This window comes from Calonectris borealis, chromosome 1 (assembly GCF_964195595.1).
Source record: "Calonectris borealis chromosome 1, bCalBor7.hap1.2, whole genome shotgun sequence".
NCBI classification, from domain to species: Eukaryota; Metazoa; Chordata; class Aves; order Procellariiformes; family Procellariidae; genus Calonectris; species Calonectris borealis.
The window spans coordinates 143,433,380-143,451,448 of record NC_134312.1 but is presented as its reverse complement, the minus strand read 5'-3'; the positions used below and the strand labels follow the sequence as shown (position 1 = coordinate 143,451,448).

The following is an 18,069-nucleotide window of genomic DNA, read 5'->3' as shown; positions in this document are numbered from 1 at the left end:
GACATGAGACAGTGTCAGCTCCATCCTCGTGCTACTTCATGTGTCCATTAAAAAGCCTTTAACATCCCATTTCTTGACATCAGCTCAATAATGGCATATTAAATTACCATTTTAAATTGCACATGCTGTGCATCTGTACCATTTCTTCTTTGGGGGGGTCCCACCACCTGACAGTCCTGCTTTGTTACTGCTGCTCGGGCTGAGGAGGAGATATTTTCAGGATCTTTTTAGCATGGCCAACACCCATAATGATTCACCTATGGCTGCCTATTGCTTAATGGAGCAACTGGAGAAGCAGCGTGAAGGAAAGAAACGAGAGAAGACGACAGAGCAGACAAAAGGCTTGGGTGTAACACAGTGTACCTGCATACGGGGACCTTAAGACTGAACATGAGCGATGCTGGCTGATGGTACGATGAAAGAAACACAACACAAATTACATGACCAGGCTCTACAAGAGCTCTGATGATTGGCATCTCTCTCTGTCATTACAGCCACTCTCCCAGATCCCTCAGAATGATGGGAAAACCCAGCTGCCAGCTGTGGTTTCTCTGCATGTCGAATCTCAACTTTAACAACGGAAAGACACAAATTAGAGGGTGTCTGGTTGGGTGTCCCGTTGTTTTCTCCTTCCTCAGCAGCACTTACTCTGATGCATGGTGCAACTGCTTACAGAGTTGGAAAGAGATTTCCATTTCCTCCATAATCTGCATATGTGGCATATAATGACATCCACAACAGTGGCCGGGACTGAACACAGGCGTGAAGGTTACGGACAGACAGAAAGGTGAAACAAGTCTTGCTACGACTTTTTCTTGTTTTCTGGGAAGAAGGAAAGGGCAGGAAAGGCAACAAACCCCAAGCTCCCAGACCAAGTCTCAGCCTGCTACAGTGCAAGTTTTAGCAGAGACGGGGCTTAGCGCAAGCTGTTGGAGGGCAGATGGGAACATCTCTGAGCACCCGGGCTGGTACAACGAAACAATTTGCATCTCTCTGAGGCCCATCCTGCCCTCCAAAGCTCTGACACTTGGAAAAGGTGAGAGGAAGCAGTTTCCCAGAGGTGTACTTACAGCAACACTGGTAAAATGCAAGCCCAAGAAAAGGAGGCCAACGTAAAACAACCCTGGCACAGCAAAGCTGATGTGAACCCCAAATGCTGCTTCTGCATCTGCCGGGGCTGCTGCAGGGCTCATTATAGGCACCTCTATGCACACACACACTTCTGCCGGCCAAGTCAGATGGGGGGATGGAGGAATTCGTCTGGAAAGAAGTACAGTAGATGACTGCTACAGCCATTCAGCTTTGCATTACGACCAGCAGGCAAACCCGGGGAGGCTGTCACTGCTCACGTCAGCCCCGAGGATGCCTGTGCTACAGCAACTGCCCCCTCGACCTTCGGAGAAGCATGGGATTTCAAGAGCACATAAAGGCTCTGTCCTCCACCCCAATTAGTCTCCACCATCTGTGCTGCACAGCCTGGAAGCAGAAAACAGACCTGAGCTCAGGTCAGGAGATGCAAAAACTTTACACTCGTGCAACGCACAACTGTTAAAAAACACATTCCCGAAAATTATTCTGCTCATTCTTCAGGAGCTTCCTCTGAGCAGAAATTGTGGTCAAGCCCTTGAGCAGGCACAATCACCTCTGCCTGCATTTGTTCCTACTACAATTCCCTTTTTGTCTTCAAGAGCTGGTCAAATAATTTTAATCCAAAACACCTTTGAATGATTTTTTTTTTTTTTAAAGCCTCTCATCTTTGAGGTCGTTCATATCAAGGCTATAAAAAAATCTTGCCCTGCAATTTGAGGGCAGTTTCTCTTATTTGAGGAGAAGCCATTTTAATTCACTGAGAGCGAGGGTACAAAGGAATACCCAAAAGGCAACTGAACCTGGCTGCTTCTCTGACAAAAGGGACAACCTTGTAAGTGTAGCAGCAAGCTCTCTTTTTTAAATTATTAACTACCTAACATTCAGGAGATACTAAAAGTGGCATGCTATTGATTTTCTTTTGTCCAGAAACGTCATCAGCTTTACTCAAGAGCCCCAAATGGTAACTCAGAGAATGAAAGCTGCTTCTATTTTTAATTCTTTCAATTAATCCAATACTATTTGAAACCTTAAAAAACGCCTTTTGTTTTTTTTACCTCTTCATTGTAAACTAAGAATGATTTTGCTTATTCTTCTGGTATGGAATCCATACAACCCAGTATCTTTCTGATTTTAATTATCAATAGTCAGTCTCCTCAGTTTTTTGGAGTGCATGTGAAATTTGAAGTGGCAGCATGCAAACCATTAATGTCAAACACCTCAGTTCTGATACAACTTTCTTATATGTTTTTCCCTCTGATTTAGCTGGATTGTTTCCAGAAGATTTATTTTTAAAAATGTCACTGATATCAGCATGGCGTTAGAAAATGAATTAATAATTAAGCTGAACATGAGCTTTTACTTTGTAATTGATTAGCTGTTATTGAAATATTCAGGCAAAAGACTGACAGTATGCATGCAGAACGATGCCTAAATGACACATCGATCTGTGATTTTGCAAAAGTAGAAATAAATTAGAATAAGGAAAATATTTCACTGCATAACTATGCTGCACAACTGTTCTTCTTATAGATGTAATACATTCCAATATGCTGCAGTTATGCATTTAACGTAATATGTTCAAATTATACACATTTTAATTAGCTATAATGAATAAAAAATATTCTATCCTTTTTTACTTTTATGACTATGCAATAGTTATATTTTTCTCTCAAAGATTGAATACACCTCAAGAGCACTGTCTTTGTAAACAGTCATTTACCATGATTTTCTGTATAAGTTTCTAATGAAACTCTTGGTTTGGGATCCATCAATGAATTAGTCTTATGTGATTTTAAGAGCATAATAGATCTGGTAGTGTACACAGCATAACCAAAAAGTTTATGACAGTTGTAAATATTACAGGCCAGGCATACCATATTTTATTGGTTTATATAGCAGAATGTGTACCATGCCTGTCTGTACTGCAGATGATGGTAAACATTGCTGTAATTCCTGTACCTCCCACTGCAAAGACATCCTTCAGCTCCATTATAAAATATGTTTTCAGAGCTTTAAAAATACAAGTATTTCACTCATCTAGATTTATTTACAGTGAGCTACTTGGAGGTTTTTAAAGGTAATTCTCTCAAACTCACTACAAAAGAAAGATTTAAAATCTCTTTTTCACATGCAGAACAAAATGTCTTCCTTCCCAGCCAGGCTCACAGAAGAGGGCCCCCACCTGCAAGTCCTTTTATCCCCAGCAACCCAAAGACTGTGCAGACAACGTAAGAGGTCAGCCGCATACACTTACATGTAAAACCTTCACAGTAGGAGGTGAACCTATATAATCACATTCACCCAGTTCTTGCTATTTACAAGGAAGAGATACATGCTGTACCAAAAAGTTCCCAAGGGGAAAACTTAATAGAGACAGTAACTCTAAGTAAAAGTACAAAGTCTTTTCTCCATACAGGCTTTGTACTGATGTAGCTGATTCATTCAGCATTTTCTGTCCCATGAGTGCAGCCACACGAGGCAACCCACCTCACTCAAGAGTGTCAAAACCGCTCTGCTCTGCACACCCATACGCCAAAAGATCTCTGGGTGGATCTATCTAGGTACAGAATAGTATAGCCCACTTCTTTCCTGAGTAGGGACGGCTATAGTGGAGTGAACATCTCAATAACCACATAGCAGCATCCCCTCGCTAGGCTGCCTATACTAGATTGCTCGTTCCACCTCGTTCAGTTGGGCTATGCTATCCCAGAATATGCCTGTCCTGTGAATCTCTCCTGGCTAGAGAGCAACAAGAAGGTGCAATGTCTTATTAGAAGAATTGCCCCCAAAAGCGCCTACTGGAGACACAACTGTACTCACGTAACTCTTTTTACAGGTATGCCTCGTCTGGGCTGCAGAGAGGTGAATTTACAGCACTGCTGCAACACGCTGCTCGCTAAGCTAGGTCCATAACCCAGAGCCCGGCGCTGGTATGCTGCACACCTATTGGTATCCCAGAAAAGCATTATGCGTCTAGACAGGACCACACACAGAAGCCAGATTAACAGTATATGAAAGCTGAAAAGGCAAAAATCCAAACAGTTAAGAAGAAAAACACAAAAATACAAATTAAGCTTGGTACAGCTCTCCAACCCTACGGTCCTATTTCCTATCTCCCCAGAGGGACTGGTGGAGGTTATTCAGACTTTTGCACTTCCTAATATCTTCTGGAGCCCTGTATATGTGTATATGCAGTTTTCTAAAGCAAACTGGGAGGAAACTGAAGCAAAGCAAGGAATTTTATCCCATGGTGTAATGATGAGACCTAGATGGCACTTAAAGTCCACACCAATACAGTGCAGACGCTAGGTCACATCTGCTGTCAGCCTGTCTGGCATCAGTGGCGGGACAGTGTCCCACGCATGGACTCTTCCCTGGAAGGGACCGGACACCGTGAAAACCGGTTTGATAAACAGCTGCCGAGCAGCAGGGCAGCCCCAGGACCGAGTCCCGGCCTGCAGAGGAGAGCTGTCTCCAGTGGGTTCAGTCTCTTCTGCCTCTTACCAGAACAAGGTCCTCCACAGGAGTCTGCCTGAGCCTCTGCTCCAGCACTGAGCAAATTCCCACTAGCTCCCGTCTCCTGCTCCCTTGCAAGGGGCTCTGCATCTCTGCCTTGCCATTTTGGCATGCTGGCTTCCTAATAACTCTCCCAACTCCCCACGCTGGCCAAAACGCACAGCCCTGCCAAAGCCAAGAAGAGTATGCCACTTCCCAGCCAAAGCTCTGGGCTGCGCTCCCCTCCCTCCCCTACCCCCAAAATCCAGTGACCCAACACTGATCTTATCAAGGAACAGCATGTATGTGGGAAGGAGGGGAGAGGCTCAGCCCCAGACATGCCTATCAGCTTCATCTGCTTCTCTGCTTCCCTGCAAATGGTAAGTTCATTCTCCCTAATTTTCTTACCCAGCCACTCTAGCTCCTTTGTGTCTGAATCTCATGAGATCTCACTCTGCATCCTGCAGGCATCTGCCAGTCACACGCCTGACTTGCCCTTCCCTTGCTCCTGCGGCTGGTTTTCTTACGGGGCCACGGTCCGAGCTCTGAGGCTCCCACCAGCTTCCCCATTCCCTCGTCAATATCAACCAGATGTGACGCAGGGGTAGATGAGAATTAAGTTGTTTAAGTTACGTCGAAGTCGGTGGCCAGACAGAAGAGAGAGGTTCCAATCACGTCCCCACCGGGAAGGATAATTCTCATCTCTGTTAAATGTCAGTAAACTCGCAATAAAGACATCAGTCAAGAATTCCCCCACTGCAAGAAAAGGTTCAATCAGTTTGTGCACAACAGAGACTCTAGGTACCCCTCAAGGTAAGGGCTCAATCCTCGTGAACTATGTGGTGTCTAAGCACTTGCAAACTGACTGAGACCTCTCCTTATAGTTCAGACATGCCTAATGCCTCTCTTCATCCTCACTACCCACCCCAGCTCCCTCTCCCCATACTTGCTCTCCTATGAATTTCCTCATATTGAACAAGAATATGCACTACATTCATAGTTTAATTCTGTTACAAAGTCTTTCAATCAGCAAACTCAAATGTATTGCCATCAAGTTTTCCTCCATCCTAATGGTTCCCACCTGACAGTCCTGTTTCCCCGCATCAGCTCTTCACTCCGTCTTCTGCTGTGTTCCCTTAAAACCTCCCAGCCCCAACTGCCTCTCTTTTATTTGACTTCTCCACACCAAGGCTTCTTGTATAAATCTGCCTCTCTTGGAAGTTACGGTCTTGTCCCATCTGCATTCAAACCGGGCTTCTTCCTCTTCCACGCTACAGATTTTCTCACTATGCTTAAAAATGCAAGAGCCAGCTCTTCCAGACAGATGAGGTCACTAGCCAATTAAGGTCACTAGCTACATCAGCTCACCAGCCATGTCTGGTGAGACATTTAGGTCCTGAGAGTGCTGAAATAGCGTCCCAGCTTCACAGTCGCCTTCCAACTGTATACCAAGGTAAAACCCAGAGACCTATCACCTCCCATCCACCTCTCCCCACCCTGCAGTCCGCTTTTCATGGGACAGAAACTTGTCACGGAGATCACGGAGGACCCAGACCCCCAGTCTGGACAGTGGAGAGACCAGGAGGAGCCTGAAGCGAGTCACAGTGCCCATCTCCACCCCAGCTCAGAGGTAGCCCACAGGGAGCAGAGGGGACGCTGGTGCCCAGCCTCGCTGCCGGTGCCTTTGCCTGCACGCAGTACTTCCCACCACGGCTCAGGGTTGTGACTCCAGCAGAAAGACCTGCTCAGTCTCGACTCAGGGCATGGTTGGTACAGGCAAAATCTTCAGCGATTAAAATGTAAAAGACAGTTTTCAAACTGCAGTGCTTAACAGGCTTCTGACTCAACCCAGCATGGGAATATTCCACGGGTGGCGAAAGGTGCATCTGCCTCTGACACAAAGGCATCACCTTGCCTGCATTCAAGTCCCCATTCCAAACTGTGATAACACCAGAGCCTTTCTAAAGAAACTTGCCATCATTTTTTACATTAAAAAAAAAAAAAAGAAAAAAAAACACCCCAAGATGTTTTTCATATCGTTCTTGGAAACAGACGGACTCTTTTATCTGGGATTACAAAAAATTAAATAAAAATAAATTAGCCTTAGGCAAATGCTTGGCATGGAAACTCTTAGCCCAAACATTAAAAGTTTGGCTAACTAGTGAAGAACTGAAAATTGAGTAATGTCTACTGTCAGTGCTCCCAGACCCACGTATAATGCTCACAAGGGAGAATTGGACTGTATTAGCTGTGCCAAGGAAGATAAAGCAATGCATCCTTCCACTGAAGACAAGGTCTTAGTTTATCAGTAGGTTAAAGAAAAAAAAGAAAAAAATGCAGACAATCCACATTCAAGGACTATGAGAACAACAACCAAATCTTGGTAGGTTCAGTACAAAACTGAACAGGCTGCAATACCTCCTTAAGAATAGATTCACTTTCTGATTCAGTGTCACGCTGCCACATAGGGAAATGGCTATTCCCTAGGCTAGTTCCCTGGAAAATGCGTCAGTTAAAAAAAGAAAATATGATCCACAAATGAGGTTTTGTTTTCACACTAAAATAAATCAGAGCATTCATAATTGGGTCTGGATGGAAAAAAAAAACAACCTTTGTTTCCTAAAAATATGCTCAGTAAGTGTCGGGTTGGCACAATGGTGAGTTATCCCACTCACAATCAGAAAATAGGAAAGTCAGTCACAGCCTTCTAATTCAATAAGAAGTTCTCTTAGAAGTAAAATATCTTGTTTTGCAATTTGTATAAAAAATATTTTTATCTAAAAGCTATGAAAGGATTAGGTAAGAATAAAACATGGCTCACTCCTGCCTCTGAGAAAAGCCAGTGGCAAATGTTCCACACGCTTAAGCAGAACCGGTTGGGTTTCCTAATCCATCAATAGCTGAATTTTGTATCTGTCTTCCACTGATAAAACATTCACATTCAGGACATAAAAGCAAATGGGTCAAGAACCTGCAGCATGTGGAGCCTGAGATATTTCCCTTTTCACAAAGTATTTGATATCACGGACACAGAAAAAGCTTTGGAAATAATTAAAAAGACAAAGATAGTATCAAACAAAAGTCAGGATTTTCATGAATGAAATCCTTACAGTTTGAAAGTCGGAAGTAGCCTGAAGTTACTCTTCTAACTTATTAGTTCTTCTAATAAAAAAAAAACCTTTTATAAGAAATCTGATATCTTTTTACAGGACACATCATTCTGGCAGACAACAATGCTATTCAAGTATAATAAAAGCTCTAGCTGATGACTGCTGCTAAAAATCTGGGCGCTAGGTAAGTGTTGGCATTGCACAATCCTTGGTTGCTCTGAACAAGCTGGGTTGGATACCGTCAGCAGTATCATGGTGCTCTGACACATGTGCCCAGACAAGTTACTTCCAGTACCTAAGGCACCTAATACCTGTAAAGAGCAGTGTGTGATCAGCCAGCTTCCCCATACTTTCCACCTCTCTTATAAAGATGACCTCTTCTGAAAAATCTGAGTAAATGGCATCTGTCATGCACTGAGCTTCTTCAAAAAATATGGCTCTGAGAGTATCTTCTCATTTTAGAACACATTAGTGCTGCATCTTAGTGTCCTTATGAATCTTCTAGTTTTTCCCATCATCCATGGAATATCCATTTTAAGCCAATCCCCCACACATACCTTTTCCAGCTCTAAATGTCTCCCAAAGGCCCAGCTCTCCCATGATGCCTAGTATCTACCATCCATTACATACAGGTAAAGGACCACTTGCACTTCTGCTTGCCCTCCTCTCTCTTTCTTCCTGTCCCTCTACACCTTTTCCATCTCAGCTTTACTTACGTATTGCTCTCATTTGTCTTCGAGGTAGGATAAAGATGAAACATGGTGCTGTCATCAAGACACTGGAACGAGATTCATCAGATATCAGATCCTGAGTTCACCACAGCCTTTCTGTGTGGCTGGAGGAGAAGCATTATTTTTGATGAAATCCAAGGTCCACTGGAATCAACAGCAACCCTCCTCACTAACTTTCCCTCAAGGCCTTCTCCAGTGAATTTCCACTTCTCTGGGGTTTCTCTCCTTTTCATCTTATAGTCTGTGTAGCCTGCAGCTGCTATAGAGAGGGGAGCTGGCTCTCATCTAATCCAATGGGACAGGATCTTTTTGTAGATCCCACTGTGATAACATAAGTAACTGTTGTTAAACCTAACTAATCAATAATACCTGTGAATAGGTAGGTACCTATAAAATTGTCTGTATTTGATGTATCCACTTGTTCCCACCCCTCAAATCTCACTTCTTCTGAAGATCTGATCCTGCAAGCACTCAAACACAAGAATAATTTAATATGTGATCAATCATGACAGCATCAATGGAACTATTCAAATGCTCCCTGCAAAGGTTTATGGCTGAACTGCACATGCTGAACTGTGTGTAGGTAACACAAAAAAATATATATATTTCACATACTTACCTACTGATACAGCTCTTATTGTGCCCTAGGAACTAAAAAGGGAAGCTTATAGAAACTTACTCATTCTATCAAGAGACTGAGATTTCTCAGATGATCCACAAAGTACAAAATATGAACATCTAAATTATCCAGCGGTTCAGAAAACATTGATTTTAAATTGGCTTAGATAGGCTTCAACCTGAAATATATTAACTGCAATCTGTCTACAATAGGTTAATAATATACTGAAATCTCTAAGTTCTTTTTTTGTGTTTGTGTGCATGCCAAGGAATATACTAAATATCCTCGTCATTTTCTCCCCTTCCTTTTCTAACCTGTAGCCAGAATCACAAACCATTCAATGAACTGCAACAGAGAAGGTAGCTGGTATTTCATTGTTAATGAATTAGACCGTGCATGTTTGGTATCTGTAGGTATTCTGTTATCACTAAAAATGTTGTGATTTTGGTGTTAGTTCTCTTGGGTTTAAGATCATTAAGTACTGTAAACAATGTATAAGTAAAAACATTAACTACAAGATGCTGAGAAACATTTCTACTCACAGAGAAAATGACTGACTTCAAGTTAGAAAAAACCTCTCTGTCATGAAACAGTGACTACTGCTCGTGGAATTTTATGAAGTGTTTTACTATCTGTCCCTTTTGCAACCACAGGAAGATAGCAGACTTTCTAAAGTGTCTTAACAGCAATACCATTTTAATGAATGTATTAAATAATTACACTGGTGTACAAGCTGTAATTTGCTAAACGCTTTTCAACTGTACAAAGACACAGTTCTTTTCAAAAACAAACAAAAAAAATTGGCACCCAATTGCTAATTAGCAGACTAGAAGACACGTTCTTCTGACCTTCTGTCAGATTAAGTTTTCTAAACTGCTTGTGCTGCGTCCATCTTTCTGTGGCTCATAGTTCAGCTATGTAGCTTACTTTTTTTTTTCCTCAGAAAATGAATTTGTTTTCTGTGTCATAGCATTTTTCTCTTTTTAGCACTAGCACATTATAGTTAAAAAAAAGTTTATGTAATAGTCTATTTGCATCTTTAATATGTTTTGTTTATTTTAAAAACCAAGAGCTGAGCATGCACATTACCAATGCAGAAAGCATAGTAATGGAACAACAGACCTTTACTTGTCAGCTGAAATAATGCGTGCATTCAACCAAATTTTTCCTTTTAAATTAGACATTAGAAAGTTAAATGTATATGCCAAAATCAGCTATAACAAAAAGAAGGAGGTGACTCTAGTGCACTAATCTCCATTTTGAACGCCCCAAATGTTCACGTAAGACTTCTTAAAGTGCCTGAATTAGTTGGATACCTAAACCTTACCAAAAATTTTGTGGGACCAAAATGTCTAGCTCTAGAAGAATACTTTGAAACTCAGGATTTTAGAATTAATTTAATTTCCAGCTAGATCCTTGAGCTAGGCAAGTGATGGAGAGCAAGTGATGGAGATACATTTTTTTAAAAAAATCACCAGTGACCTGGAAAACTGCTGAATTTCATAATGATCTTAGGTCAGACATGTAGTATTGATTATTTACCTAGCACAGTAATTCATGCCAAATCACCAGTCTTTAATAATATTTCAATGCTAATTTCATAGTTTGCATTATTGTATAACGTTAGAACTTTCCTCAATTCATCCTGAAATGTTTGGCTTTTTGATAGGTTCACACAAGCCCACAACAAATATCATATACCTTCACATACGTGCAGGATATATATTCATGGAGATAAGATGTGGAAAGATCACTAATGTATAATCACGATTATATCAATCACTTTAAAATATTTTGATTTAAAGCAATTAAATAATACTAATGTAGTGTGCAAAAAAAATGCAATGTAACAGTTCTTGGCATTTTTACATGAAATGTAATAAAAGGGTACAGTCCTTGATAATAAAACGCTTGGTCCTATGAAGATAGAGAGGAAAATTCTTATTAGGTTGCCGATGGTCTGATGTAGAAGTCATGGGACCCACACAAAGTCTGATTTTCAAAACCTAATGGAGACTTTCCATTAGCCCCAACAGACTTTGGGTCAGACTCTTAAAAGCATATGACTGCCTACAAATGCATTGTGCAGAAGCCTGGCCCATAGGCTCTTCCCCATATGCTAAAAAATAAAAATACCTCTTCATATCAAGAACGCTAGAGCTTCAAGATCGGTAAGAAATAAGAAACTACTAGGTGATACTAAGAAACCTACTATTCTAGATGCATACACTGAGACACAAGAAAATCAACCATGTCATTACGAGATGTCCTCCAAGACATCTAATGGTCATGCAAAATGCCTTCCTATTGACAACACAGTTTTCTGACAGAAAGTGTACACGCTCGCTGACAACATGCCCAACCACTCATTCTCATCAGACATTTAAATATTGCAAGCATTGTCCTCTTCCAGGCACCCAAGCTTGTCTCCAGGGGATCATGTGGTGAAGGCAGTGGAGCTGGCAACTGTGATGAGGCTTTTGAGTGAGTAGTGTCTCCAGCCCTGCTGTCCACGATGGACTGAATCTTCCTCCTTAGTGTATTGCATTACAGTGAAAAAAAAGACAAAAAAAGGAAAGAGGAAGGGAACAGGAAAAGGAAGTGCCTACCAGTTAGCCCAAATGTCAGCATTTGTCTTTGATGTGCTCAACACTAACGGAAAGCCAAGAGAAGTTGGTCAAAGGTTTTTGCATCAGGCCATTCCTCCTCCATTAGGTATGTTCATTTTCTTCTTGTGTACCAAGAAATCACTTGGACTTTCACTACAAAACTAGTAACAAAACTAAATGCTACAGATTATTTTTAATCTGTAATAATTGTAAAAATATACAGATATTATTACAAGAGCAAACAAAAAGGACCGAAAAAAAAACGTGGGAAAGAGCTTTCAGAAGTGGAGACTGGTGACTTGCCAGGTAATGGTCGGAGGCTAACCTAATTATACGGGAGTCTCTACAGCAGCTTTGGACGTGGTTGCTTCCGTGATTCTGTTAAAGATTCAGCAAAAAGCAGAGTTGGACCACTCGTTTCGTTGTAGTTTCTAACAGGATTTTCTCAAACAAAAGATTTCTCTTGCCAACTGTATTTGGTAACCAAGTATAAGTGAAATCAAATGCCCTTCTTACAGGTCACGAAAAAATAGACTGATTCAGGCAAATATTAGTCTCAAGCTTCTTTCTTAGAGAAGCTTTGGGCCTACATCCTTTGGTCTCGCATCATATTAAGACACATTAGGAGATCTATTCTCATATAACTTTGTTTCTTGATTAAGAAGACATATTTAACTGCAATTTTCATCCATCCTGCTTCAGCAGCAGCTGGGGCAGAACAAAATCCTTTACTCAAGAGGGCTTCACAGCTATGCTGTTGCTTCAGACCCATCATTTCTCCCCCAAGCTGCCCTCAGGCGCCTGCTGCACAGTCCTGGCTTTGCTCGTGCAGACAACCAGTGGAGGGCAGGGGATGCCTGATGGGTGCATAGATCTCAAAACCTTTTTTTCCACAAAATGCTGTTTTTTCAAATAGTGTTGTTCCCATCTGTGTAACAGTTTGTACTCTGCATCTTTAAAAGTAGGCATGTAAAACTGGAAAGATTTTGTAACCAGGATTAAATATCCACTACCTTTAATTATTGCACAATTAAAATAATAATGGTAGGCTTTTTTGACTAATCAAATAAAAAAGAACATTTAATTGAACATTTCATGAATGTTTCATATCAATCAGGAAATAAAATACTCTTGAATTTTTATTGCAATATTTGCTTGTGTTACTGAGAGCTCTTTAAGGCATCAATGAATGTTACAAACCCATTTATTTACAGCATGTTTCCCGTAACTAGGATTGAAAGGTGCACAGGAAAACAGAAAATGTTCTTTGGGATGTCTTAATAAAAATACATGCAAATAATTGGGAAAACAAGAACAGCAGCATATAACAGCAGAAAACTTCTAAAAGAAGCCTAAATTGTTGCTGGCGGGTTTTTCCCCTAGTTAAATAGACAGGTGAAAATTCCCCTTTAGGAAAGTGCATGCAGAGCATGCAGGGTTTTTGGAGGAAAATTATTGTATGGGCTGGTTTCCAAAAATACCGTGGCTATAAAACATAATTAGATGGCAAGTATGTGAACAACAAAAGTTAAAATCCCTGAGAGTAATGAGATTCATTTGATAATTGTATGAATGCAAGATAAATTTTGTCCTTTTAATTTGTTCTCTGACCACTGAGGACGCAGCTTTATGGACAACTTTCCAGCAGCACCTTGATCTAAGCAGTGACTGCTCTGAAGTCGCTGGATAATTTGCTAGATTATATTTCGGATGGATTAACCCCCCAACCCAGCTCACCGGGCAGCCACAGTAAACACATGTGTTCATACAGGGAAAACAGAAGGGGAGAGAAAGTAAATAAACGTGAAAGGACAGGTTTTCTACGGACATAAAGTAGAGCTTTCCTCTCCTTTTTTTTTTTTTAGGGATGCTCAGATTCTTGTGCACTCCCATGATTTTTAGTGCTGGAGAGCTAAAAAACACAGCAAAGGAACAAGAGTTGCAATAACAGCACAAGCAGGGATGGCACTGAAGTGTTTGGTCTGCTCAGCTGACAATCTCTCCAAAAAATGCAATTTAACTCCTAGAAAGACTTCCCTGTTAATGCAGCCATACTGTAACCCGCTGTATGGTTCAGATAATCAATTTGAAATGTGAAGCGACAGATGAGAGCCCCATTTGTCACATCTTCCCCTGCAGATATGTGAAGAAAAAAACAAAACTCACCATTATTCACCAGGACATGGAGTGGACAGTTCTTTGCTCTAAACCGCTGCACAAATTGCCGTATAGACTTCATGGAAGCCAAATCACAGTATAAAAACTCCACTGGGAGAGAAGAGGAGATGAACAAAAAGAGAATTAAGTCAGTTACAATAACATAAAAACACACTTACAGACATCAACAAGGACTCCTGTGATAATGTCACCAGGAAAGTAAAGAGTCTAAAAATAAACCAGGCTTTTGAAAATTATGGGTGAAGCTGGTCTCAGAAGGTTCTTTCTTTCTCCTTCCTTTCTTCATTTCTATTTTTAAACTGTAGATTCTTCACAGAGTAAATATGAGGAATGCTGCTGTCAGGAGGTGAAGAAGGGTATCAAACAGAGCAAATGTGTCCCAGTCCTACTGTTTTTCCTACTGCTACCATTTAGGTAGAGGGGCTACAGCTCTTCAGTGCTGACATGATCAAGACATGGCAGCTGGAAATCAAATGGGGAGAGGAGAAGCCACACTGGGCACCACATCTCCCTGTGTTTCTGATGCCAAATATGCTGCCCTATGGTTTTTTCCAGATTATCTGCTGAGTGTCTGTGGTCCGAACAGTGATGGAGTCTGACAACGCGTTACAAAACAAAGCTTTATTGAGGCAGTAGGAAAGACGAGCAACAGCGTGCCCATACGGCGACTCGCCCGATCACCGATAGCAAACATGGCATCTTAAGTGATGCCATGGCTCTGGTAGACATCCAGGGACACTTGGTGACCGGCTCACAGGGCAGCAACAACCAGTCATGTAAATGCCTTTGCAGTGCGGGTAAGAGTCGCACCGCCCCTTGGCTCCAGCCATGGCAGCGTGATTTGAGAGGACCATACCTCACGTGGGCCTGTGGGCGGCATCCCGCCTACGCTGCCGAGGTCACTCAAGGGGCAGGGTGGCAGGGGGCGGGGGGGGCAGTCTGCCTACGCCAACGATGTTGGTCAAGGGGCAGGACAGGGTGTCAGTGTCTCAAAATATATTTAACACTGGTATGTTTTAATTTCCAAGAAAAAACGTCTCTAACAAAAGCATCCTTTGTCCAAAGCATTAGTCAGCCATTGACCTTCACTAGAACACTACAAAATTAATTAATTAAAATAAAAAAGATTACTTAAATCCCCCAATAACTTTAAACCCATCAGGTCTGAAAATTCTCCTCCTGTGGCAGTTGTTCAGCTTTCACCCCGACCCTCACAGCACTGCTTCATCGGCTGCCTTGCCTTGCGTGACAGCCACGACCAGGGTTATGAAGTGACAACAAGCGGTGCCCCCCCACAGCAGCAGTAGCTATCCCCACACAAACAATCCAAATACTTTAGAAACTCTGCAAAGAGGAAAAAGAAAGAAAACTGTGACCTTCTCCACCTGTTTTAGCCTTTTAGAAAGTATACATATTGCATGCCAGGCTTTTGGTTTGTTTCAGCATTAGCTATATTTTAAGCAAGAAAATGTGAGTCTCTAGCGCAGATGTTATTCTCTCTTCTGGTTTGCTACATGTCGTGGTGGGACTCCGAGTCAGCTAGATGTTGTCAACTCCACGCCAGCCAGAGCCAGTACACCAGGGCTCTGAGGTGGATTTGCCTGAACCTCTTCCATAAAGTGAATTTTCCAAGAACGACCAAAAGGCGTTTCAACTTTAGAAAGTCAGACAGTACTGAGCAACCTCCAGTGACTAAGAAAGAAAGGTGAAGGCTGTACAAAGCGTACTCCCCTTGCAGGGTGAGTCCTCATTGTCCGGTTTGATTTCAACAAATTCCCAGATTTCCTGAGCTGTGGCCACCTCTGCACAGATGCCCGGTCCCCAGGATGGTTTTGGCCACCACAGCTGAGGACTGGGGCTCCAGGTCCTCACTGCGTTTTCCCCACTCCCCTCCACCCTCCCACCTCGCGGCCCGAGGGCTGCTCCCCTGTGCTGCATGGGAAGGAACAGCCACCCCCTTCCTGGCACATGGCTTCCCCCACCTCTTCCTATGAAAGAAACAGCCTTTAAAAGAAAGGAAAATTAAAGATACACAGTTCTTCACACACGCTAAAGAAAGCCCTTCTGACAAGAACGTTAAACTGTTGGGTAAACAGGCTCCAACGCAGGCTGCAATAAGAGACCTTTCCTGCTACTCTTTTTGCCGGTCCATCAGTGATGTTCACCAAGCTGTTTCATCCTGTCACCATCGAGGCTGTGAGCTATAATGCCTCTTTGTAGTGTGTCTGCACAATAAGAGTTTAGGAAGGCCTGCAGGCACAACAGCAAGCTAAATAACAAAAGACAATCACGGCTCTTATTAAAATCCTTTACAGTTCCTTCAGTTCCCTTCAGTTTTACACAATACAGGGCTTTAATAATCCCTATATATTTTGAACCTAGACAGTAGTAGTCCTCCGAAATTGTCTTAGTGAATTTATATAAATTACTTAGTGGCCTTTTCCATTAAAAAAAAAAAAAGCTTAGATTCCAGTTTTAATACATTTTTTCAAAAAGGCTGTAAAGTCATACTGTTTTAACAACACTGACCCATGAATAACACTGGACAATTTCCTGAGCTCCCTATTGACCTTTAGGAGGTCTGCAATTTTGTTTAATTTCACTGATGTCCTGCATCTGGAGGTGGTAAGGAAATGCAAAAGTTATTAACTCCTGTAAAAGAAGAGAGTTGTTCAGGTCATTCCTCTTGTGGCCTAGCAGCTATAAAACCACATGAACGGCACTGTAATTGCTCAGATGCACAAAACCTGGTTGTACTAACTTGTTAGTAACTCGTGCAACAACGAATGGAGTAAAGACCTAGGCAAAGCTTTATGCTGACTCTGCTGTTGCTCTACTTCTCCAGGCAGCTCATCAAGGAAAGAGATTAGGGAAAGCATGATCAGCTTCATAGGAGGCAGCCACTCACACTGCCAATAGAGGAGTCCCTTTTAATACAAAACACTCATCTTGGTACAGAAGGCATTGGACTTGCCTTGGCTGCAGTATTTTGTGGCACAGTGCAAGGTCCAACCACTTCTTCACCACCCGTATGGTCTGTGGCAACATTATTGACCCTCCTGAATTTTGCTAATGACACTATATGTGCAAGGAAAGCAGGCCCCTGAGAACATTCACTGAGCTAAATTTTAATCTCTCCCCTCATCTGATCTCGAAATTGTCCTTTTCTGCATTGCCAACTACTGGTGGTTAGATAACCAGTGTGCCAAGGCGAGTGCTTTTCAGGCGGACCGGTACAACCCCATCCTTCCTGTGAATTAACTTTTTGCTAATCTGTCTGATATCTCCCCTCCCTTAATTTTGTAGTTTTGCAGAGCAATTGCTGTGGCTCGTTATGACTGTACAGTGCCCAGAGTAATGGCATACTAGGCCAAGGCTATCATTACTAAGCTTATTTACTTGCTTACTCGGGAAGCGTGTCATCATATTCAGTATTTGTAAAGCACTTACCATCAAAAGACCAGAACATGCTTTGGAAAGGAAAACAAACAAACAAATCAAACCCCAAACTTCTTTTTGCTCACGGGGCAGAAACATTAATGGCCAAAGTCCTTGTTCATGCTTATTCGTGCATGGCAGCTCTTTGCCAGGGAGGCGGTCTCACCGGCGCGAGCGCCGCGCCGACTGAGGCCCCGTTCCACTCGACAAAGAGTGCCAGAACTCGGCTCCAAGTCTTGTGCTGACTCAGTGGTAGGGCCATGAATGGAAACTCAGTTTCTTCTTTGTCCCATGGTCTGAGTATTTAATTTTTTTTAGCAGTGTACTGAAGAATTACACATCTAGAAGCTAAGGACAATGGTTAGTTTTTAGAATATTTCAAAGCATGCACAAATATACTAAGCAAGCCTTTTTTAAAAATGTCTTTTAATTAATAAAGACCAGTTTAATAATGTGAGCAAATGACCAAACCTGAACTTGAACTAGCAATGTGACTTGAATCACTTTTCAGAAACAACGATGGCAAAAGGTTTTCTGTATGGGATAGGTATGAGCAAAAAGAATAAATACGTGCAATAACAACAAGCAAACTGAAACATACGCCAAAATTAATATTTAGATATGTTACTTCTTACCTTTTTGGTTTGTCTGCCACTAGACTTCAAATTATTCAAGTACCTAGTGGTCATTATGCTTTTGAGTTTAATAATAGGTTTTCAAAACTAACTGGTTCCTTTGATTTGCTGTACGCCATTAAGAACAAAAATGGGGAATAGAATCTACATATGGAATATCTGCAG

General features: G+C 41.9%; 1 protein-coding gene across 2 annotated transcripts in view; it reads right to left on the bottom strand.

The window, feature by feature from the left end:
• Positions 1–18,069, bottom strand: part of DHRSX (dehydrogenase/reductase X-linked) — a 168,522-nt gene that overhangs the window by 48,372 nt on the left and 102,081 nt on the right. For both annotated transcript variants that reach the window (XM_075133966.1, XM_075133975.1), the window contains one exon: positions 13,820–13,921. In XM_075133966.1, the coding sequence (XP_074990067.1) occupies positions 13,820–13,921 (102 nt within the window). The remainder of the gene's footprint in view (positions 1–13,819; positions 13,922–18,069) is intronic.